Raw genomic sequence first — 25,164 nt, 5'->3', positions numbered from 1 at the left:
TTCCAGTCACTTCTAATTTAAACAAATAAATAAACGACAAATGTATGTGGTAGGCACATTGCAACTGTTCAGAATAGCTACAAAGTCAAGGCAGACCTATTCCTAGTTGGCCTAGATAACATGTTTAAAGTTCTGTGTTCTCCTGTGCCTCATTAATCAGATATGACTTTCTATGATTGTCAGCTGAGCTGAAATGCCCACTTGTCTTCCACAACACCATTCAAGTCTTCTGACTGGGCTCTGCAAAGTCCTGTGTCCTTTCCTTGGAAGGGATTTCCTTTTCTCTTTCTTCCTCTATCTTCAAGTTCAGTGCTACTGAGTCAACCACTATCTCTGAAGCTTTCAGCAGTATTTGACATATGAAAAAGGGACTTTTTCATTGCCTACAATGAAAAAGTCAATAAAGAAGATACAAGAAACACACTGTGTGCAGGGCTGCTATTCAGTAAACAACTAGAACACTTTTTATTTTTTTAGGCTAGAACACTTTTTATTTTTTAGGCTACTTAAGAGTCTATAATGATTTTTCCCCCTCAAAATAAAGCAGTGAATTAGTGTATGGAGAATGCAAGATGAACCTGGCATGACAAACATCGTCTGAGCAACAAGAAACCAATCACCCCAAAACAGATCCATCATGTTCTGCAAGCAGAGTGCAAGACTCATACAAGTAGTTCTCAGTTGTGACTATCTCATGATAAGGATATATCACCAGCATCCATACAGAACACAGTCAGTCCTCTACTCTGTGACTGATTATGCCAAACATCTGGCTAGATTGATCTGTAATTTCACAGAGAAGCTGAAATATATGTCAACATAGTTAAAGTGCCTCCCCTTCAAAAGAGCAAACTCCCAGCGGAAACCTAGAACAACGTAGGGTCAGATTCAGCAAAGCAGTTCCTTTGCTAGAATGGGCTCGCTGGTAAACCTCCACAGATACTGACTGGCTTGTGTAACAAGATCTCTCTGGATGCTAAACAGAGCTTCAAAGACAGACTGACTGGTACATCACTAGTCAACAATTCGGGGAGTAAGGCCAACTTCCATAGTAATTTGTATGTTTTAGTAAATCATAAACATCATAAAAGAGAAAAGAATCTTCATCCATATTCCTTAGCCTTTTTAATTTCACTTACAACTTTGAACTACTCTTCTCATGTACATAAAAGCTAACTCTTCCAGCTGTCAGGTACAAAAAAAGCCAGACTGGTAAGGATGAATGCATGTGCAATAAAAAAAAAAATCCGCAAAACATAAACCAAAAATCAATTGTAAGTACCATAACATGAGATTACTGTGGCAGCTCTAGTACTTACACAAGCTCCTAATTCCATTTCAACACTTCAAAGCTACTCATGTTACACATTTTCATAACACGAAACCCTTTGCTATCACATTCATCCCCCTTTTTTAGACCTGAGAGATAGAAAGATACAGAACACAGCAGAATCCTTCAGAACTGTATTAGCAGTGAAAGAACAAAAAAGAAAAAACTGAATTTGCCATAAGTAGGGCTGACAACTAGACGCAGCCATTATCTTTCTAGGTCATTTTGTTAATACACCACCTGCAATAGTGCACTGTAACTACAGAAGTCCTGTTTTCCACTAATGCACTCCTAGAGACTATCATACTTTTGTCAGTCCTCCAGCCCTCCTGAAACTATAGCTTTTGTTGACTGTCTCCAGTCTTACCTCGGCAACAGAAAGAGAATATTCCTCCAACTCTGAAACCTCCAAAACAGCTGTAAGATTACAAAATTGTAAATAATTGTTGTTTCTGCACATCCTGACGAGCAAGGAGGTAAATTCCTGTTCCTCCTCCATTATGACTCCTGGACAAGTTCTGAAGCTTGACCAATGATGAAGCTATGCTAAATCCAGCAGGTACAAGGAAGAGAGAGGAGGGGGGGAAATGTGTTTGAAATAAAGAGTAGACACCTTCTCCCCCTCTCTTGCAGTGTACCTACTGAGCCCTGATAGCCTGCACTGGTAATGGCAGCAAACTGAGCTGGAATCTCAAAAGAACTCAAAGACAGGTAAAAATGAGAACAGTGAATAAACACAGCAGATATCAGCTGAGCACTACCCTCATTAACTGCAGAAGGAAAGAGGAATGGTAGTTCAGTGGGTCTTATACACCCTGAAAATGTGGTGCAAACATGCCTTCATATGCATCACTGTAATCATCAGCCTGCAATAAAAAACTAAACCAAAAACAAAAAAACAACCAAACAAAAACCCCCAAACAAACAAACCAACCCAACAAAAACCAAAAAAGGGCAGTCTCAAACTATCTGCAACATACAGGAAAGAAGAGATTTTTAACATTCCTTCAACACTTCTTAGCTGACAAGTTCTTGCTGTGTCACTAACAACCACTTGAAACAAAGCTTTCAGTTGACTCATGTAAGGCCCAGGTCTTTTGATGGCATTTTCTGAGTGCTACTTACCTCACATTCCAAGCAGTGGTGAAGTCGGGGTTCAGCAGTAGCAGGGTACACGTGATATCTATCAGCTCTAAATCAATGGAACAAGAGACATTGAGATTAGTAATGATTTGCACACAGCACTCATCTCTCTGCAGATCCTTACTCCCTCTCATTCCTCAAAGTCTGTCTGCTACGGGCTGCTGTACCTCTGTAAAACACTGTTCTTATTCCAGAAATGAGAGAGCATTAATTAATTGTTAATTTAAGAGGGAGTAAGATCTGCCAAATCCCCCCTTTTCATTATTTAAAATAATGAACTGAGTATGCCCTCAGCAAGGAAAAATCGTAATATAAAATCATTGAGTATTCAGTGATTTTAACCACACACACATGAGAAGCAGAGAATTCTTCAAAGAAAATCCAAAGATTTTAAAATACTAGAGAAAAATAAAAATATATCCTACTATTTTAGAGCAAGTCTGAGCTGCAGATGGCTGCCATATATCATACTGTTACAAAAAATACACACACTATTAAAAAACCTGTAGCTAAAAAATGAAACACCACAGCTATGAATGAGGATTACAAAAGCACTCCCTATTAAACTGTGCAGAAAACACTTTAAATACATTGAGAAGCACTTCAGAATGAAGTTTTAAGACTAATTCAATAAAAAACCCAAAGCAAAAACCAAAACATTTGCTTGCATCCCCACATTTAAGCTCTGTATACTGTAGATTTATGTATTACACATATTTTTAACTATGTCATAAAACTGGAATGTGACTATACAAGCTTTTACTGTAAATTAAATTTGGCTACATTCTCTCCTAATTACCCTGCATTTAACATACTAATTAGATCATACTTCAGGTGATTTCCAGCAAATAAGAGGTACTTCATTCCTTCAAGGAAAAAGAAAAGGATGGGATCTCATGGAAACAGATCTCTGGTTAGTGCAGTCAATATGACAGCAAAATGAACTGTTAAGAAGTTCCACAGTAATGATACATAAATTCAAAACGCAAAGTCACGCAAAACGTGACTTGGCTTCACATATCTTTGAAACAAGAGTCAATACTTAAGTAGGTCTAAAAGTGAAATACCTTCATATATTACTGTGTGTCTGATTGATCATTTATGTCCAACAAAGAAATATTGTGTTTTCCATTATGTTCTTTCTTATGAGGAACATGCTAAGCCACCATATAATGCAGGGGGTGATGGGGGGGGCATGTGTGGGGAATTTTTTAGTGTACTGTTGACTTTGCACTAAGCTGCAATGTTTTGAAAAGTGTCTCAAGGAACAAACTTAACTTTCGATTTTCACAAGTTAAACCTCTCTTTGCTACCAAGGAATAAATATTTTTCATATGTAAAAAACTGCACATTCTTCCTAATTTGCTGCCTGAATGTACAAACACTATTCCTTGGTTTACCCAATTCCTGAACCGGCAAAGTATTTAAACACCCATTTAATTTTATGCAACTGACTATCCCAATTCTTAAGGAATCCCAAGATTATTCACATACACAAAATCAAACATACATAAAATTAAACATCTGCTAAATGTTTTGTGGCTACTATTTCAATTTTACATTTAGAAATTAGTTTGGAACATTTACCAAAGCATAATTTTTATAAGGAGGTATAGTTAAAATTGTGAGCTGTGATTGTTTCATGTACATTTTCCATTTTACCTACAACAATGGTTTTAGTAATTATTAGGTACTACCACTCTACATGTTATATGCACATCAAGCAAAAATTTATTATAGCCTATTTCAGTTTTTTGAATACTTTTCATAAAAGCTTTTCAAAGTCAACTTAGAAAAACACAGCTTGTTTAGTTATGATTTCCAGTTAGTATGATCATTCTGGTAATCTCAAAGGTCTGTAACAGCACTCAATCAAGTCCAACTTAAACAGGACTTGTTTGCATTTGTCCATTTGCCCATCACAGAGGTTCACTTCATCCTGATCATTATCAAAGGAAAGATGCAGATAAAAGGAAAATCTCCATGTAAAACCCAGTTCTTTCATGTCAATATTCTTTGATGTAAGTAACAGATGAAGATTCATGAAGTGTGGATTCTGAGCCAGAGATGTAAAATGACAATTTAGTAACCCCTAGGCCACTTTTCAATAGAAAAATGGCACAATTTAGTAACCTCTGAGCCACTTTTTATTGGGAAGTCTTATGACGGATCTGGCACACAATGATAGTACTTGCCAACTATTCCCCCTGCGTCAGTAACAGAACCCAACATCTTTTATTTACAATTTAAAATTACTTTCTACTAGATATGTTTCAGGCAAACTACTGCATTATAGGTGCTCACACTGAACACATCCTTTTGCATATTAAAGTCTCCCCAGCTGCAAAAGGACAAATAAAACTATATGGTTTTAGCTCACCTTTAAATACAGCTCCATCCAGTTTTTTAGATATACTGTGAGTAGTTTGTAACAATTTCACAAAATCATCTTGATATGACATAAATAGTATGCATGCATAAATTGAAAAAATACTGGAGAAAGGATAAAAACATATTGCAAAATTCAGATGTCTAAACTCAAATAACAGCAGGGGGAGCAGTCATGAGTCTGGGTTCCAAGTATCCAAAAGAAACTGTAACTAAATATCTGTGTCACTAACCTATCAATGAATTACTATAAAGCACCTCCTTCTTCCAGGATCCTGTCAGAAAAAATATCAGACATCTGAAAGCAGACCCTTAAATTAGCAGCCTGTTCTCTGCTGCTTTATTTTAAATGGCTTACAGTGACTCAAAACAGAAGAGGCGAGTAGAGACTACATCTGCAAACACCGATTATATCAAGCTTCAACAGAAGATACAATTGAGTTCTGAAGCAGTAATAGACAAATCTATTTCTTTACCAGATGCAAAAGAAAACAACTACCCTGACAAATTCCAAGCATGCACTTTTAATTCTCTCCACCACTGCAGCTCAGTTTCTGCTCAAACCTTTTATCAAATGTGAAACTCAATTATGGTAAAACATCCTAAACTCAATTACAAACAGGGTTTGAACATGAAGAACCTGACTGTGTTTTACAGTGGTTACAGAAAACTTCAGCAGACATGAAAATGCTGCAGATCACCTCTTCTCACACAATTGAAACTAGCTTTTGTAAATGAAGAGACAAAACAGAACAGAGTTTCATTTTCAAAAGAAAGCCAGACAAGTTGCAGGCACTAGTCTAAAATCCATGCTACTGCAATATTCACTGACAGAGTGTTCTGAGCTGCATTTTGAGAGGAAGGGTTGTGCAAGGTTTCACCTGAGGGAAGCAGAGGCCTGCAGACACCATCCCTGCAGCATCGGCAGATGTGACAGCATCACAACAAAGCACCTGCAGTGGTGTGACTGGAGCAAGGTGCCAGCACACAGGTAATGGCTATCAGCTGTCTTCAGACATCCAAAAATGTGACATAGATCTCAATGTTGTAGTTTGGCTTGAAATAAGAAGTTTTTCTCTGCCTAGAAATTTCAATGGTTAGATGTTACAGTAACACCTGAGACCAAAAGGAAGCCACCCTTCTGAAGATCTGCAGCGTAATAACAATATACATCAAAAACTCCTACCTCAGATCTCCAAAAGCACTGCAATGACAACCACTGGTGTTGCTAAGATTGCCCGTGCTAGTAGGTTCAACTCCTTAAATGCTAAAGTTTGTATTTAGCTATGTAATTCCCTGTATTACAGCTCTGTTCATTGAATTGTGTAATAGTCTGCATTACAAATTTCAAATTTGGCATGTCACAATCAGCAGTTTCTATGAGAATTGAATAAATCAGCAGCTGGTTGGTAGCAGTGATCAAAAACATCCTGGTCTTAACAGGTCCAACCATAAACCACAAAGACCAAGAAGAAATGGAAGTTACTGTTAGGAATACACATCCTCTAGGAAGAGTCTTTTAAAGATGTCTGTTATGAGAAAAAACATTCAAGAAAATAAATTATGTAAAAATAAAAAAATAAAGGGCAACGTAAAACTTTTGAAGTCCACATAATGACATGACATCAACCCTCTAGGAGTGTGGGAAACACGATGGCACAAACACACACAATCTGTTAGACAAAAATAAAACACAACTGATGGGTCTGTCATACCCAGCAACACATGAAAACACTTCAATTTCTTTAAGCTACTCTTTTGAAGGGTAATTACTTCTAAGGATCAAGCCAGTGCACTGTTACTCTAACATCACTCAAGGTGTACAGCTAGCACTGGAAGACTCTGTGCTGCCAGGAGAAGGGGTTCCTCCTTGTCATGATCTGCCTTGTCTGCCATTTCCAAAATGCTTGCATTATATATCCATATATTTCTAGTAAGAAATCAGTGTGTTTAGCAAATCTAGATCCCACCATCAGGCAGACAACACAGAAGAATGCAACACTCTCTGCCTTAAGAATGCTCCCACTCCAAGATCCACTAAAGACCTCAATCTTCTTTCTCTGTATCTCTCCAAAGGCAAAAGAAGCTCAAGTGCACATTTACAGACCTGACCAACACCACCTGACTGTGCCATACTCTACACTTTAATGAGCATCAGTGCATATCTGGCTTCATCCACTTAAAGTGAAACAGAATACAGCAAAAAAACACTAAAGAAAAGTAGGTATCAAAGGAGAAGTGCTACTGGCCACATATCATCATCTGATCTACACAGACCTACTCTAAAAACTTACCTAGCAGTAATACCAAGTAGTACACCATGTTAGTTATGACTAGGTGCTAGAGTCTGCACCAGATGTATGCTAACATCCCACTGTTTAAAACATAATTCTTTATCTCTCTCTTTCATAAAGCAGCCAGGGAGATTGGCTTTGCTATAGCTGCAATCAACACAACTGAATGAATGGTGGCTGTTTGGTATGCTTCAGGAGGGGAAGACAATCCCACACATGTTGAAGCAAAATGGACACAGTCAGTGCTTTATGGACAGGTTAGTTACAAGTAAACAGAAAAAAATTAAAATATGGTAACATTCCAAAACTGAAACCCAGGTGCATATGACATACTAAAGATCTGAATTCTGTGAATGGTTACAGGGTACTCTTCAACAGAATAGATATCCCTCTTTCTGAGGAATATGAAAAATACCACAGTAGGTAAAAGATACTAGAAAGAAGTCTCTAAAGGAAATTAAAAAAAAAAAAAAACAGCAGAAATAAGACACTCAGAAGCCCAGCATTCTTTATTCCAACTGCTACTTAAAAGATACTGCAACAATAAACAAAAAACTTGCTTCATCAACTAGCTATTCGTTTTCATTCTTAGTCTGATCAGGACAACTTATAAGCAGTCAAGTACCTCCTATGTCACATGTGTTCATAATTTTTTATTTTGAATTTTTTTAAAGAACATATACCAAAGAATTTTTCATGCAAGTTAAACTAAAAAACAAAACAAAACAAAGAGATGAGAAAGAAAATAAAACTTGACAATTATCAAGCAGTAGGGACTAATGATTTCTGGTACCTCTGCATCTGAAACACACTGCACTCATTTCTTACAGTAGATATATACATCACCCCATTTTCCTTTGACTCAGGAAAACAGGAAAAGATTCTTTCTGTATCAACTAACATCACTTCCTCAAAGAACTCACTGAAGTTGTATGTCTCTAACCTTTCCAGTTTGAGCAGGAGAGAAAGAAATTTAATTTTCAAATGACCCTAAAATCATTCAAGTTAAGAGGCACAATCCAAAGCCTGCTCTACTCAGTAACCACCGTTTCTTCCAGAACACATTAAATTGGCATTAGGAAGGGTAAATGATCCAGACAAGGGCATTGAGTGCACCCTCAGTCGTTGCATCCCGGATTCTGGGTTCAGATTAGGGGTTTTGATATGTATTACTCTGCCGGTTTTCTGTATCCCTCTGTACACTCCTGTTCCCCCCACGGTGTCCAGCTCCAGATCAATTCCAGCAACCACCCCCTGCTCCTTCCTGAGGCTTCCCTGTTGGTTACCCCAGCCCCGCAACCCCATTCGCCCCGGAGCCCATGTCCACCCCCGTCACGTCCCTGTTGGCCATCCCAGTGCACATCACACCCTTGTAGCCTGCCCCCATTGGGCGAGGGGAGCTTGTGCCTCCCTTGGCCTGCCCCCAGTAAAACCCACTCTGTTCTATGCCCGCCGACATTTTGTCTACGCTGCATTGGAGAGCAGCAGCACTTCTCCATCGCAGCTCCACATGCCAATAAAAACTCTCTAGCCAACCACGCGGACAGAGTGGACAATTCCTTACTTCTTCGCCTTGTCCCTCATGCCTAGCAGCAGAACACGGCCAGCCCATCCCTGGTGCGCAAACCCAAAAGTGTCCAGAAGCAAGTGGCGTCCCCAAGTCCTGCCGAGAAGCAGGGCCATTCCAAGCTCTCGAGCTGCGCAGGACCGGGGAAAAAAAACACAACGTCGCAAGAGGCGCCAAGACGTGTGGCCATGGGCAGCGGAGCAGCCGGCGCAGGCGGAGATTCACCGTGAAGCACCCCGAAGCCACGCGGAGAGCTGTCATTACCACCGCAGGGCCGCACCGCCCACCAACAAGCACCGCTACCCAGCCGAGTGAGCGATGATCCACACTTTGGTGGATCAAAGCACTGGTACAGTGCTTTGTGCCAGACTGAAAACAGGAGTGTAGACTCCCTGAAGTAGGTCAGTAAAGTCTCCAGCACCCCCGAGGGAAGCATGCGGTGCTTTACTCGTGTGGGAAAGGAAGCACAACTTTTCACGGCCACAGAAAGCCGACGAGAAGATGCTTCCCAGGAGCCGAGGACCCTGGTGCAGTTTCGTTTGCTGAGATTCTCATTTTGGTGAGTATTAGTCGTAGGGACGGGCCCAGCTAATACTCTCCTTCATGTGGGTGAGCTTACCGCATTCCCGGATTAGGGGACGCGTGGTGCACAATGCAAGTGGTAACCACTGAGGTCATACACCTTTTTTGGTTTTTTTCCTCACTTTTCCTGCACCTAGGGGTGAAGGGGAAATAGCATGGGGTCCGTGCTAACCACCCAACAGAAGGAATTCTATTCCCAAGTTAAAGAAATCCTGTCAGTAAAGGGCCCATTCCCCAAAAGCTCGGTGAAGAATTTTGTTCGGTGGCTGTACTTTTCCTTCCCCCGCGTAACTGCAGAAGATATTCATAAAAAGGAGTTTTGGGAGTGCATAGGGGCAAAGTTAGCGGAGGGGACTGAGCACAGGGATCCCTCTGTGAAGGGCTTTTTCCCTAACCTTCATCTGTTAATTTGGAAAGTAGTAAAAGCGGAGTCGGTGTGGTATGCGAACCGGGAAGGGAAAGAGCCATTGAGCAAAACTGTTATTACCGGTGAATCCGCTTCCCCACCTTCTTCTCCTACTCCCTCTTCCCTTAATCCGGGTAGGCAGGGGAGAGTACTCCGCTGCTTTAAGACACAGGGCAGCTCCACAAATGTGGACCGTGCTCCTGGCTCCCCCGAGCCGCCCCGGCGCCCCCGCCTTAGCGACATTAGCTACTTTGCTGAGGAACCAACCCCAAACCCTTTTTTCAACCCCTTCATCCCAGTTAAAAATCCCAGTTTTGGCGCTACCCCGTGCAGCACCGTGTCCCTGAAGTCCTTTCTTTGTTCCCCTGAGGAAGCCAAGGCCATGTGTCCAGGGCCTTTGTCTTCCCAAGATGGAGGGTGGCCACGAGGGAGGGCTGCACCTCGCCCCTGCTCTTCGGAGACGGGGGGGAAGGGGGGGGGAGGGGGGAGGAGTGTGCAGAGAGAGGGGGTGGGGGGGGGGGGGGCAGGGTCCAGTTTATGAAATCAAGCAGTCGCTCCACACTCCAGCCCCCTACACCAGAGGAAGGGAAAACCCTACATGGACATCCCTTCCCTATGAATCAATAAAAGAGGTCTGCAAAACATCGTGCAATTTTGGACAAAAAAGTCCTTTTTTTAAGGGCATTTTAAAAGCAACTTTGACATCTAAAACCATAGTGCCAGCAGACCTTAAGCATCTGTTTAGCTGCCTGCTTCTCCATCGGAATACAGCCTGTGAGAGAGGAGGTGGAAGGAATTGGCAGCAGAGCTGCTTCCCGAAATCCAAGAGGGGCCTTACAGCTTGGATTTCGCAGAAGAACCAATCACCCTAGGCCATCTTGTGGGTGAGGGAGAATGGAGTGAGGGGCAGCTCCAGGCTCGGGGGATTCCAGCGGCCGTGCTGGACATATCCAGGGGTGCAGCAGAGCGTGCGTTCCTGGGCATGCCCACCAAGGACCCGATGGTTCCCTATACAAGGTGTTGCTGAGCCTTTTGTAGACTTTGTAGACCAAGTCCGGGCAGCAGTTGAGAGACGTGGAGAGACCTGAGCTCTGGGACAGACTAGCCTGGAACTGGTGTACATGAATGCCAATGACACGTGCAAAAGAATCATCTTAGCACTGCCAGTCTCACCACCTCCGACCCTCGAACAGATCATTGAAAAGTGCACCCTGAAGTCGCACCTGATGATGGAGGAAGCCCCGAAGAAACCCAAAAACAAGCTGGTCGCCTCGGCTGCTGCTCCTCCAAGGAATTTAGCACCGAGGCAATTCCCACCTAAACGCCGGTGCTTCCACTGTCATCAAGAGGGACACTTTCAGGATCACTGCCCATTTCTAGGGTCTACACCACCCGGGGCTGTGGGAGGAGGTAGTGGGGACAGGAACCCCACTGCTTCAAAAAACTAGGGGAACAGCGTGGACTTGCCCCACACTTTGATAGAAATGAGGCAAGGCACGGTGCTGCAAGAGGGGCCGCAATGCACCACCTAATTCCATCTGTAAGCGGCTGCCTCTCCACCACCGACAACAGGGAGCCTTATCGGCTCCAACTCACTAATTCTGTCCATTTCCATTCCCAAGACTGGCAGTTCTTCATAGCGGATGCAGAGCTTCTATTGCACATCGGCCGCTGTGAAACCAGGAGGAAAGAAGACCTTTTAAACTGCAGGTACCTCGTTGTTGGGGACACAAAGAGCACTCCATTAGAGACAGAAGTCCCTCCGGTAATATCCATTCTTAATCCAAGGCTTTTCTATGCTTTTCTATCTCACGGCACACTGTGTCCACCACCCCCCCCCCCCCCCTTCCTACCTAAGGGCAAGTTATTGCACAGGCAATTCCCAATCCTCGTGCCCTGTGCAATGACTTGGAACTCTCAAGTCTTTTATGCTGGGAAGTTGGGAGAGGAAAAACCCCTCGTATGGTGCAAACTTAAGTGCAAGGGATACTCAATACATCTTCAGGGGAAGATGGACACAGGGGCAGATGTGATGGTCATTCCACCACACAAGTGGCCGTCACACTGGGAGCTACAAAGCATGGCCACGCCAGTCTTACAACTAGGCAGGCCCCATCCAGTGAGACAATCTAAGAACATTGTCCAAATTAAGGGTCTGAATGGGCTGCTAGCCTCAGTACGTCCATTCGTCATCAATTGCAAATTCACCTTATGGGGGAGAGATGCCCATGTCACAGTGGGGAGCCAAATTGGAATTTCCGGACCCCCAGCATTTTTAGGTGCGGCCACTGAAAAGCGCCCCACACAGAAATTAACATGGCTCACAGATAAGCCCATCTGGGTGGAGCAGTGACTGCTGAGTAAGCAAAAACTGCAGGCACTCACAGAACTAGTGGAGGAAGAATTAGCAAAAGGACACATTGTAGAAACAAACAGCCCCTGGAACTCTCCAGTGTTTGTAATTAAAAAAATGGGGAGGGACAGGTGGTGACTCCTCCACAATTTAAGAAAGATCAGTGAGGCTGTGGAAGACATGGGCTCTCTCCAACCGTGTATGCCATCTCCCTCTATGCTACCCCAAAATTACAATTTGGCAGTGACTGATATCAAGGATTGTTTCTTCCAAATCCCACTCCATCCAGATGATGCCCCTTGCTTTGCCTTCTCTGTACCCTCCATTAACAGAGAAGCCCCAATGAAGCGCTACCACTGGACAGTGTTACCACAGGGTCTCAAATGTTCCCCCACTATATGCCAGTGGTATGTCGCTGGGGTCCTGTCCCCAGTGCGTGCCAACTGGACATCCTGTATTTTCTATCATTACATGGATGATGTGTTAATTTGTGCCCCTGACAGCGAGATCCTACAAGTGGCTCTGGAGGACACTGTTAGGGCCTTGTCGGTGGCAAGATTTGAGATACAGAAGGAAAAGGTGCAGTTGTTGCCATCCTGGAAGTATCTAGGCCTGGAAATTAACAACAAAACAATCAGGCCTCAGCAAATTAAAATAAATAACAACCCTAAAATGCTGAACGACCTCCAATGCCTGTGCGGCTTGTTAAATTGGATCAGGCCATAGCTGGGGCTCACCATGAGGGAACTATCCCTTCTTTTTGACTTGTTAGCAGAAAGGGAGGGGATGAGGGTTTAGGTTCCCTGAGAGTCCTGACCTGGGAGGCCAGAGCAGCACTCGAGAAGGTCCAAACCACCACTGCGAACAGGCAGGCCCATCGCTGTCAACCAGGGCTGCCATTCCGCTTCATTGTCCTAGATGAGTTACCCCATTTGTATGGGATGATATTCCAGTGGGACAAGGGTCCACAGGACCCCCTCTTAATAAGAGAGTGGGTGTTCCTTGGCCACAGACAGTCTCCAAGAGTATCACCAGACCGCAAGAGCTGATGGCGCAGCTCATAATGCAGGCCAGGGCTCATCTGCAGGTACTAGCAGGTTGTGACTTTACATGTATCCACCTCCCCATCAAAATATCCACAGGGAAGCTGACCAAAGAGATTTTCGAACACCTTTTAAGACAGAATGAGAATTTGCAGTTTGCTCTGGATAGCTTCTCAGGCCGAATTCAGATCAGACATCCTGGCCACCACTTATTCAACACCAAATTCAAATTGTTACCAAAAGAAATACAAAGTAAAAAACCACTCAAAGCCCTGACAGTGTTCACAGACGGGTAAGGGAAGTCCCACAAGTCAGTAGTGACTTGGAAGGACCCAGAGACTCAGTTGTGGGAATCTGATGTTAAAATAGTAGAAGGCTCCCCACAAGTAGCAGAGTTAGATGCTGTGGTGAGGGCTTTTGAGAAATTTAACCAACCTTTTAATCTGGTAATGGATTCGGCATATGTAGCAGGAGCAGTGTCCAGAGCTGAACATGCAGTCATAAAAGAAGTCTCAAATCAGGTCATCTTCAGGTTGCTCACAGAATTAGTACACCTGGTTTCTAACCGTGAGCATCCCTTCTATGTGGTACATGTGAGATCACACTCAGATCTCCTAGGCTTCATTGCCGAAGGGAACCGCAGAGCAGATGCCTTGTCAGCCCCAGTACAGCTAGGAGGCCAGCCGAACACAGTCGAGCAGGCCAAGCTCAGCCATCAGCAGTTCCATCAAAATGCCCCAGGTCTGGTACGCCAGTTCCATCTGCGGCGTGACCAAGCCAGGGAAATTGTGGCCTCATGCCCCAACTGTCAGGAGGCAGCTCTACCAACACTGGGAGCAGGTGTGAATCCCAGAGGTCTCCACAGTTGTGAGGTATGGCAAATGGATGTCACCAAGGTCCCTGAATTCGGGAAACTCAGGAATGTCCATGTAACCATGGACACCTTCTCGGGAGCAGTTTTTGCCTCAGCCCACAGAGGGGAAAGGGCCACAGACGTGAGAAAACACCTCATACACGCCTTTGCCACTCTGGGGGTCCCAGCCACAATTATAACTGACAATGGTCCAGCATATACTTCCAAGGTGTTCAGCAACTTCCTTCAGGAATGGGGGGTCCAACATAAGACTGGGATTCCCCACACCCCCACCTGCCAAGCCATAAGAGAGGACTCACCAGACGCTGAAACAGGTCCTCCAGAAGCAGCGGGGAGATGTGCGAGTGCTGTCACCGCACAAGAGGCTCTGCAAGGCATTGTTTACCATCAACTTTTTAAACTGTTCTTTTGACAGACCAGAACTGCCAGCCCTGAGGCATTTTAAACAACATCAGGAGCTCCAGCCAGAGGAGTGGCCTCCCGTGTTAGTGAGGGATCCAGATTCTAAAGTAAAGAAATCCAGGGTCCCTTCCCACTTTTGACTTGGGGACGGGGATATGCCTGCGTATCCACACCCTCAGGAGTCAAGTGGATCCCCAGGAGGCATGTCAAATCTTACACACCAGGATAGTCAGTGAGTCAGAGCGATACAGTGCCTGTAGATGCAACCAATGATCCCACCAATCTAGGGGTTGCATCCAATCGCAGACACCGCAAGGAGGGAGGGAACTCCACATCTCCCTAAATAACATTCTTTTTTCAGCTACCTCAATCCAGTTATGCCCCAGTATCCTATGTCTACAATAAAGTTGTTTTCCCAATTCCCCTGTCCGCAAACACCCCGAGGAAAACCAGCTCCAGCAGCATCTCCAGGCCCCTTCCATCTGCAAAGCAGTCACCGCAGTCGCAGCAGCAGAAGAAACTGGGAGAAGAGGCCGCCGTGCAAAAGGCAAAGAAATCAAAGCAACTGCCTTCTTTATATTTTTTAAAGCGGGGAGATGTTGCATCCCAGATTTTGGGTTCAGATTAGGGGTTTTGATATGTATTACTCTGCCGGTTTTCTGTATCCCTCTGTACACCCCTGTTCCCCCCACGGTGTCCAGCTCCAGATCAATTCCAGCAACCACCCCCTGCTCCTTCCTGAGGCTTCCCTGTTGGTTACCCCAGCCCCGCAACCCCATTTGCCCCGGAGCCCATGTCCACCCCCCGTCACATCCCTGTTGGCCATCCCAGTGCACATCACACCCTTGTAGCCTGCCCCCATTGGGCGAGGGGGGCTTGCGTCTCCCTTGGCCCACCCCCTATAAAACCCCACTCTGTTCTATGCCCGCCGACATTTTGTCCTCGCTGCATTGGAGAGCAGCAGCGCCTCTCCATCACAGCTCCATGCGCCAATAAAAACTCTCTAGCCAACCACATGGACAGAGTGGACAATTCCTTACTTCTTCGCCTCGTCCCTCGTGCCCAGCAGCAGAATGCAGCCAGCCCATCCCCGGTGCGCAAACAAAAAAGTGCCCGGAACCAAGCGGTGTCCCCGAGTCCTGCCGAGAAGCAGCGCCATTCCAAGCTCTCTGGAGCTGCGCAGGACCGGAGAAAAGAACACAACGTCGCAGTCAGTTTGGGGATTACACCTCTCTGGGTGGGAGTGATCTGCTGGAGGGTAGGAAGGCTCTGCAGGGGGATCTGGACAAACTGGATCGATGTGCCGAGGCCACTTGTAAGAGGTTCTGACTGGTCCTGCCCCTGGGTCACAACAATGCCTTGCAACACCACAGGCTTGCGGGAAAGATGCTTGTTGGAAAAGGACCCAGGGGTGCTGGCCAGAACCAGCTGGACATGAGCCAGCAGTGTCCCCAGACAGTCAAGAAGGCCAAAGGCATCTTGGCTTGGATCACAATGGTGTGGCCAGCAGGACCACATCAGTGACCATCTCCATGTACTCACTGAGACATCAAGGTGCTGCAGTGAGCCCAGAGAAGGGCAACTGGAGCACAGCTCTTATAAAGAGGAGCTGAGGGAGCTGGAGGTGTTTAGCCTGGAGAAAAGGGGGCTTGGGAGAACCTCACTGTTCTCCAAAACTACATAAAAGGAGATTGTAGCCAGGTAAATGTCAGTCTCTCTTCACAGGTAACAAACAACAGGATGAGAGAAAATGGTCTCAGGCTGTACCGAGAGAGGTTTAGGTTAGATATGAGGAAAGATTTCCTCACTGAAAGCATTGTCAAAATTGAAACAGGTTGTCCAGGAAGTGGTAGAGTCACCATCCCTAGAGGTATTTTGAAAGTCATGTAAACACAGCACTTAGGAACATGGTTTAGTGCTAGACTTGGCAGTGTCAGGTTTATGGCTGGACTCTGACCTTAAAGTTCTTTTCCAAACTAAATTATTTTAGGATAAATAAAAAATGTGCACTAAAGTTCACATCATATACTCTTCTCCAACTCAGAACTTACCATCCTTGTTCAGCCACTGTTTTCTCTGTTTGTAGAGGAGAAGTTTATTGTGGACATATGGCAAAAGAAACTTCACACACCAGCTCTCCACACCAAGCTTGTTTTCTACCAGGACAATAGGGCTCCGGTTATATCTGGCTTCAGGGCAGGGTATTAATCCAATTTCATCTCTTAAAAAACAGAGAGAAATACAATTAAGCTTATTTCAAGTAGGTAACAATTATTTTTCTCGATACAGAAATGCAATGGTTGGCAATGCTTCCCAAACAAACATTACATCATCCTTTTTCTTCGTCTTTGCTGAAATCTGTAATCGGAAAAGTTTTATTTGATCTTCACAAAGATCTGAAATGATGAAGGCCCCATTTTTTCTGTTTTTAGACTATTACCCAATCAGTTTAACTCAGCTAAATCAACATGAGCATCCCTGGTTTTGCAATAAATACACAACAGAGCTGTAACTGCTGCTTCGGCAAGAGAAACAGAACATGCTAACTAGAACAGGCACCTGACTGACCAAAAGCTACCCAGGTGTACTCTGCAGCAGGTGCTCTGAAACTGAGAATCACACAGAAGAATATGCTCACTTCCACATGTCCCATTTTTCATCGTCCTATGCAAAGCAGGATGATCAACAGGGGGAAGATCTGAGACACAGAGGCCAGTCTGATTAGATGACAACTCTGTACAAGAAATGTAAGCCTTTAAAACAACAGTGACAAACATGACCATTTGTACCAGCAAACAAAGCAGAAGAGACTCAGCTGTTCAGTTTCAATGGGCCATATCATATTTTACTTTTTGTCAGGTTTTTCTAGCATGCTGAATAGCAGCTTTGGCAGCTTCTTAGAAATAAACACAGCTTATCAAGAATTCACACTTGTTTAGACATAAAGCAACATTGTTTTATTTCGATTATGCATCATTTCTCCACCAACTCCCATTCAATAGAAAAGATTGTTGCTAAAGAGGAAAATCCTCATATCTCACACAGGATAAAAAATATTTCTTGCGATCTCAGAAAACAAATTCTCCATCTTAAGACTTCTTAATACAAGATTTGCAGATACACGGCAAGTGTCAGCTCCTAAACCCTAACTCAATTATCTTAAATAAAATTTATTACTGGGTACTCTGAGTGTGCTGATTTAGTTCTCTGTCCTCACTGGACTGTTACTGAGATAATCAAAAGTGACACAGTGTGCTTGTTTAAGAATGCATTTGCTTATTGAGGAAACAGATTTGATCTTCCATATGTCACAAGCTGCAAAAAACACAGGTAAGGTGAACTCAAGGTAAAACACTTGCAAATCACATGGCTCTGTCTCCAAATGCACATGCAGGTCCCTTTTGCTTCCCCAGTAAGCTGAGAAGAGAGAGAAGAAAAAAGCATTCCTCTACCCCACTAAAAGCAAGAAACGGGTATCAAACCAAGATCCTTATCTGTGCTGCTCTATTTAACACAAGCTAAGCTCTTCAAGAAGCAAGATTAAACCTAAAATGACATTCCAGTCTGCTTCTTTCAACAAAGTATCTTAATAGCCTGAAGTTTGTATGTATCACTGGGTCTTTTATGAATGCTAAACCCAGTCCTTGGCAAAATGTTGCCTGGCCTTGCATACAGGGACATGAAAGTCTCCAAAAGAACCAAGATGCAGTCAGGCACTGCTTGGCTAAATAACTCTCTGAATTACCATATGAACTTACCAGCTGTAACTCACAAACAGTATACCAAAGGCAAACAGCAAGCAGAGGAAAAAAAACCCACAAAACAAACATCCACACCTTTACTTATCACCAAATGGAAGAAGTCTGACTTGGGTGAGCTAAGTTTCACAATACTGCTTTGAACACACCAAAATGACAGGCAGGTAGAGTTTGCGCAAAGCTGACAAGTGGGTAGGTGTACAAGCAGCCATTGACAAGGATCAATAAATGCTGGAAAAGAGGTGAGTATTGGACAAAAGTATGGTAAGTAAACAGGAACATCATGCATGTAGCAGAATCCCTATTTTCAATGAAGCTAGGCAGTTCCCATGTAAAATAATTCAAACCTGGATCTGTCACATGTTTAATCCAGGATATCACCTGTCAGGAACTGCAGCTGGCCAGCACCAGAAGACAAGATGAAGATACATGAAAAGACCTGGCCAGCACAGCTACAGCCCAGTGCTCCTGAGGCACAGAGGCAGCACAGCAAAGGGCTCACAGCCTACATTGGCCTGAAGAGTCCTATTTCAAGTATTTTCAACCACTTCAAAAATCTAGCAGACAAGACTGTTACTTTTTCTACTTCGAGACATAAAGTAGCAGCAGCTTGTGCTTTTTCACTTGAAGCACGTCACAGTGCATCAGTCTCAGCACGCACAGCTCTTGCAGCATACTTTCATCTCTGAGATTACATCTATGAAACAAAATTGCAATAGCAGCAAATTCTTCAAAAACACCATCTCCAAGTTTGCTACCAATAAAGAATCCTGGCAGAGGAGTGGGAACTATGAAAAAAATCAGAACATTCATTCATAAATACTGGCCATTTACAGCACATTATGCTTCACATCCTAAAAATGAAGCTTCAAGGCAAAACACAGCCTTTTTTTAAACAGCATCCATATGCTGCATTTTAAAACCTGGCCGCCCACCCAAATTGCTTACTACATTTAGAGAAACATGAGGGTATTTACTCTAATCTTTTCTTGTTAAGCAAAGGGATAAATTGACATAAAATTTTCCTACACCATTGTTTAGCTTATCACTTTCTGGAACAAATTAATAGGCCACTACCTCAGAGACTGCAGAGTTTTCAGCTGACATAAATACACCTCACTTAAATTAGGAAGTTGTTATTCATTATGTGCTACCTTATTTGTTATAACCAACATGGAGCTTGTATATCGATTGAAAGATAATTCCCTGGTTTATGTCTTAAAGGCTGGGGAAATACATTCTGTGAAACAGAAGTATGGAGGCACTTAAAACAGGGTCTCAAAGCTGGTCAACAACACTGAAAAATAAAACAGACCATCTGCCCCCAGATTGCTGGATAAATCTGATTGTCATAAGATAACAATTACTGTGGTTTGTATTTTCATAGTCATTCTGTCTTCCTCAAACCAACGCACAATGAAAAGCAGTAGCACTTCTACCAACAGATATGGATTTGAAGGCGGCATCCACCACACTGCTCTGTTTGTGCAAAAGTGCAATTCAGGAGGCTTCAATCCTAAGCTTTGTTCCCATCAGCACCAGTGCTCTGCTCCAGGCAGACACAGAACCCGCTGCCTCCTGTGGGGCTCGGCAGGGCTGGCCCATCCGCGGCAGGCTCAGCCCCATCCCGACTCCCCGATGAGTTTAATACTGCCAAACACCGAGTTCAGAGAGAGCTCATCAGCAACTTTTCTTTGAAAATATGTATGTCGCTTCCAGACTGCAGAACCCTCGCTGGTTTCCATGACTCGCTGCGTTTTACCGGCGGGGCGGTTGTGGCCGCCGGGCTGCGGCCGCGGCCGCACTTGTCGCCCCGGCTCAGGCTCCCGGAGCGAGCCCAGGGGAAGCCGCGGCGGCAGGAGAGCACCGAGGACAGGGACACGGCACCCTGCCCCAAGGAGGCACAGGTGCCACCGCAACCGCCCGGAGCCGGCCCTCCCGCTCGGAGGAGACCCGGCTGGTCCCCGCGGCCGCTCACGGCGTGACCTTGGGCCCGGGCCCGGGCCCGGCCCCGGCCGGCCCCGCCGGGACCCGCACCCCGCCCGCCGGCGGCCGCGGGATGCGCACGGACCGGAGCGCGGGCAGCGCTCCCTCCGCGCCGCCCGGCCGCGGCTGCACTCACATGTGTGGGTTCCGCTGGAAGGCGTTGCGGATGTCCTTCACGACCCGCTGCACCAGCACCGCCACCTCCTCCGCCGTCTCGGCCATGTTCCCGCAGGCGGCGGCGGGAGCGCTTCCGGGGCAGCGCGGCCGCGGCGGGCGCGGGGCGGTGCCGGGGCGCGGCCGGAGGCGCCCGGTGCTCCGACGTGGTTTTATCGCTCCGTGCGTTTGTTGTGTCAGGAATCGCGCTAGGCCGTGTAGCTTTGAAAGATAAGCGTTGTGTATATAGCTTCTCTTGACTGCCAGCAGACATGGGAGCGTTTGTCTTCAAGGCGGAATGCGAAGAGGCGACTGTAATTCTGGACCGTGACTTATGTATTTACTTGTCATTAGAAATTGTATGTAATGTATTTACAAAGCATTAACCGTGCATAGTTGATTTGTTTCTAATTTGAAAGTTTGCAATGTCATCATCATCTGCTTCATCATTGCTTCCCTCCTCCCCCCCCCCGAAGAGGCCTAATAGACCCATATAGTCTCCTTAAAAAATAAAATAAATTGGCATGTGGGACATTTTATGGGGCCTTCTGAGACATTAATTTTGAAGAATTAAGAATTTTAGGAAAGCTAGAATGATAGTTAAATTAGATGTTGCTGAGTTAGCGGAAGTAGATATATAGGCTCTGCTCATAGTTAACAGTAGCTGGATCTTAGATCAGATATCCAGGATCTAGTAACCCATTGCTTGTCAACTTTCTGTTTGGGTAGCTGTGCTTATGAAAAACAGAATGTGATAAATAGATTTCAGGGACACAAAACGGTTGCAGAATTCCCATACTTGAGGAATCCATTGAACACAGGAAAACTACAAGGATTCATTTGTCACATATGCATTGAAAAGGCAGAAAGGTCAGAATGAGGAAGACTTATTTTACTTCTTCATTTTGGAGACTCCTCCCCAAAATGGACCCCCGACTCATTTCAGGGAACAAAACTACGCATGCTTAATAGCGTGTTTGCCAATTAGTGGAAGTGACAGGGATATGAATATGCATTCATACTTTGTGTATTCAAGACTTCTGTAAATTAAAGGGCTTTGTAATACCTGTAAAACCTGTGCACTTGTTGCAGTGCACATTAGGGAATTATCCCACGTAGTGCCTGGCTGTTGTAATAAACATACACTTTCTAATTTTAAACTGTTAGAGAGTTTTTGTCCATCTCAGTTGGATGTCAATATTAGATCAGTATTCATATTTTAGTAAATCACTTCTTAATAGCCAATATATTTAGTGGAAAAAATTAGACTAAATAATGTTGGCTTCAGGGAATTCTGTCTGTGCTGTTGCAGGTTTTCTTTCACTTCGTAGAATGTATAGACACTTTTTTATGACTGTGGTGTCTAAAATTGTTGAAGCAAACTGATACATTCTGGATGTCAAATAGGCAAAAATACAAATATGAGGAAAAGTGTTGCAACACTTGGTGACTATTGGGAGATATTTTTAGCTGAAAAATGCAAACTGTTTTTTCAAAATAGCTTAGATTACTGTGTTCAGCATAACCCTGAATTTTTAATTTTTGCCTATTTGCATTGCGGGAAAGGAGTAAGTTGGTTTTATGTGTTGGACAGTATACCTTTTCTGACTCACTGCCTGCTCACTTTGTCCTGTGCAATTTGTTTGTTCAGTCTGGTAATACAGTGCCTGAAATTGTTCTAGCTGTGAGGTTGGTTTGAGTTGGGTTTTTGTTGTTGGAATTCTGTTAAGAGGTTTTGGTGAATTAGACCTAAACTAAACAACTTTCAGATGTCATTAATCATGACAAAAATACTCTGTGGATTAAAAGTTGAATTTTTGTGTTTGTGATGGGTTGGGGTTTTGGTAGTTTTTTGGTTTTACTATTGGGTAAAAGTGAAAGTCAACCATAACAATGCAAAGTTCTTAAAGTACTGAAAATTGATACAAAACTACTAATGTACTTAAAGGTTGCAAAAGTAGTTATTTAGAATTGTTCAATCAACTGACCATATACTGTCTATGACTTCATGCACACCTTTTAAAGAGGAATGCATATTAAATTGCTATTCTTATTTAAATGTAATAATAAAATTTATTTTAATTGTACATCTTAGCAATTATATATGTTGTCAAAGCTTGTAAGGTGGGCATTGGTGTTAATATTGCACATGATACTTTATAGTAGCTTCTGGGAGTGATTATTGAATTGTCAGCTAAGAATGCTTACTTGCTGTAATTTTGGGGAAATTGTAAAAATTTATTTCAGAAAATACTCTTTTGTTACATTTCACATAGGGCATAAACTGTAGAAAATAGACTGTAATTAAATAGTCAGGAATTATCTTTCTGTTACATGCAGAAATTTCCCTGAGTAATCCATTCCTATGTCATCTGAGGCAGTCTCAAAAGTATTGGAAACTATTTGCTTGAGGACTTCTTCTCTCATGGGTACAGAATAATAGTCCTTCTAACTATCTAAAGTGACATAACAAACTCCTAGTGCATTAGAATTGCCTTAATAAATGCCTAAAAGGTTAAAATTTTGCAATTTAGATCCAGTTCACCAAGTGTGAAATGTAGTTGTTAATTTGTTCATGGCCACCTTCACAAAATGGGTAATAATCTTGGCTTGTTTCTGTGCCCCCCAACAATGTTAATTTGTTAGAGCTTTATAGACAAGTCCAACTGAGTTTAATGCAATCGATTTCAGTATTATATTTTTTGTGAAAATGTCTCACAGCTGGTGCTAGTTTTCCCTCCTTTGTGAGAGTGAAAACAATTGCATGGGGAAATAGGCATATCAGTCTTAGTGATTTCCCATGGCCTAATATTTTTCTAAGTAGATCACATTGCATGGCCAACACAAGTGAAAGTGTATCACCACTGTCCTTGCTTTTCTATTTATTAAAAAGATTTCATATAATGAAAAGCATGAGTCTTCAGATTTTTCAGTGATGGTTCTTCAACATCAGAAAATGTGGTGGGTGTGTGTATGGTTTTATACCATTCATAACCATTGTGCCTGTGTTTGCTTCTCAGGTTAGCAGACAGAAAGATTGCTGCTGTTTGCAACAGGTGCACCCGCTGTGACTGAGCTAACAGTACTTTGGTTCAGGCCACGCTGACAAACAGGCCTGGCTGAAATCAGCCCTGATGTGCAAACCCAGCCAGCTTGTGGGAAGTCACATCTTATTGGGGACTAGTGCCTGAGCCAGAACTGCAGTGCCTTGTCTGGTCTGGAACTGGGTGGAATGAAGCATTGCCACACCTGTACACTTTCACACACACCAAAGGGATGTTTGACTGCGAGACTGTCACTTCTCACTACAAGTGTCTACAGCCACCAGAGCCCACTGAGCTCTTCTGCACTGAGATCTCTCAGGCAGGGATGCTTCTCAGGGTTACCTCTCAAGAGTGACAGATTGCCTTACCCAGCATTTGATATCTACAATGGGGGATGATACAAAAAGGTCTAAAACTGTATTGTAGACAAGCCAATTATTTGTCATGCAGTAAATACTAGGTGGTATGACTGCTGTTCAGTCATTGTTTAATACGATATTTGGTTAAACGCACAATACTGACTCAGAATTGTGGAATCGTTGTGGTTAGAAAACATGTCCAAAATCACTGAGTCCAACCTCTGACCAAACACCACTGTGTCAAATAAACCATAGCACTAAGTGCCGTGTCCTGGAGAAGTTCAAGAAATTACTCCTCCAGGAGTGTTGTGTCCATTGCCTCCATGTGCAGCCCATTCCGATGTTCCATTGTTACTCTAGTGAAGAAATTCTTCCTGGTATCCAACCTGACCCTCCCTGGGTTGCAGTTTTAAGGCCATTTCTTCTCATCCTGTTGCCTGGAAGAGGAGACCAACCCCCACCTGGCTACACCCTCCTTTTAGGCAGTTGTAGGGAGCAATAAGGTGTCCCCTTAAGCCTCCTTTTCTCCAGCCTAAACACCCCCAGCTCCCTCCGCTGGTCCTCATAGAAATCGTGCTCCACACCCTTCCCCAGCTCCATTGCCCTTCTCTGGACACACTCCAGGAGTATGTCTCCAAGGACTCCACAATGTCCTTCCTGAACTGAGGGGCTGAGAACTGGGCTCAGGAATTGAGGTGTGGCATCACTAGGACAGGGAGAGCTGGCTCCTCTGGGCACTTGTCCTGCAACTCTGTTACAGCAGTGTTCCGGCAAGGTCAGGTACTTCTGGCTTTGCTCCAAGGAAGCTCCAAGGTTCACGTGAGAAATTCATTGTATATTGTTATTGCATCAAAATGTAATATTCTAATGTAATGGTTTTACTGCAATAAATTATATTTTATGGTAAAGACTGGTTACCAGAGTAGGGAGTGTGGTGTGGCTTTGTTCATTATGTGGTCAGTTAAGCATCTATGGGCTTGTGGAAACAGCATCATTGACAGACAGTTCAAACAAGGTCCTCCAATGGATGAAAGAGAAAAGGAATGGAAGCAAACCTCACTCTAAAATATGCTGAATATTTTTGGATAAAACATTTCTGAGAAACACTCCATATGCTTTACACTTTGGGTATAATGGACATCATTTGTGGATATAAGTTTGTCTGTGTTTCTCCAAATTTTTCTCTTCTTATTTAGAAAAAAAGTGCAGTTGAAATGCCAAGAAGAAATAATCTAACAAACAGTGAATTCCTCATTCTGTTGAATGGAAAATATGTTAAATTAATAAAAATTCTAGTTTTTTTAAGAAATAAATTTTTAATATTGTGAATGTTCCCAACATGTTAACTAATGTCAAAATTTTTCTTAGGAACAAACTCTGTATTCATTTTTCATAAGACCTGCATGACTGGGAGAAGTTCCAGCACTACTTTTATATGTATAATATCAAATGGTTTGAGTACATGTACACAGCCTGAAGAGC

General features: G+C 43.6%; 1 protein-coding gene across 2 annotated transcripts in view; it reads right to left on the bottom strand.

Moving 5' to 3' along the window:
- The window catches only part of PTAR1 (protein prenyltransferase alpha subunit repeat containing 1), a 43,065-nt gene extending 22,667 nt beyond the window's left edge, over positions 1–20,398 (bottom strand). For both annotated transcript variants that reach the window (XM_068176662.1, XM_068176663.1), the window contains exons 1-3: positions 20,263–20,398; positions 16,434–16,603; positions 2,456–2,522 (exon numbers count right to left, since the gene is read on the bottom strand). In XM_068176662.1, the coding sequence (XP_068032763.1) occupies positions 2,456–2,522; positions 16,434–16,603; positions 20,263–20,348 (323 nt within the window). In that variant the 5' untranslated portion in view covers positions 20,349–20,398. The remainder of the gene's footprint in view (positions 1–2,455; positions 2,523–16,433; positions 16,604–20,262) is intronic.
- Between the last annotated feature and the right edge of the window lie 4,766 nt (positions 20,399–25,164).

This window comes from Anomalospiza imberbis, chromosome Z (assembly GCF_031753505.1).
Source record: "Anomalospiza imberbis isolate Cuckoo-Finch-1a 21T00152 chromosome Z, ASM3175350v1, whole genome shotgun sequence".
NCBI lineage: Eukaryota > Metazoa > Chordata > Aves > Passeriformes > Viduidae > Anomalospiza > Anomalospiza imberbis.
Note: the sequence above shows the minus strand (reverse complement) of the source record. Positions and strands in the feature narration are given on the sequence as shown.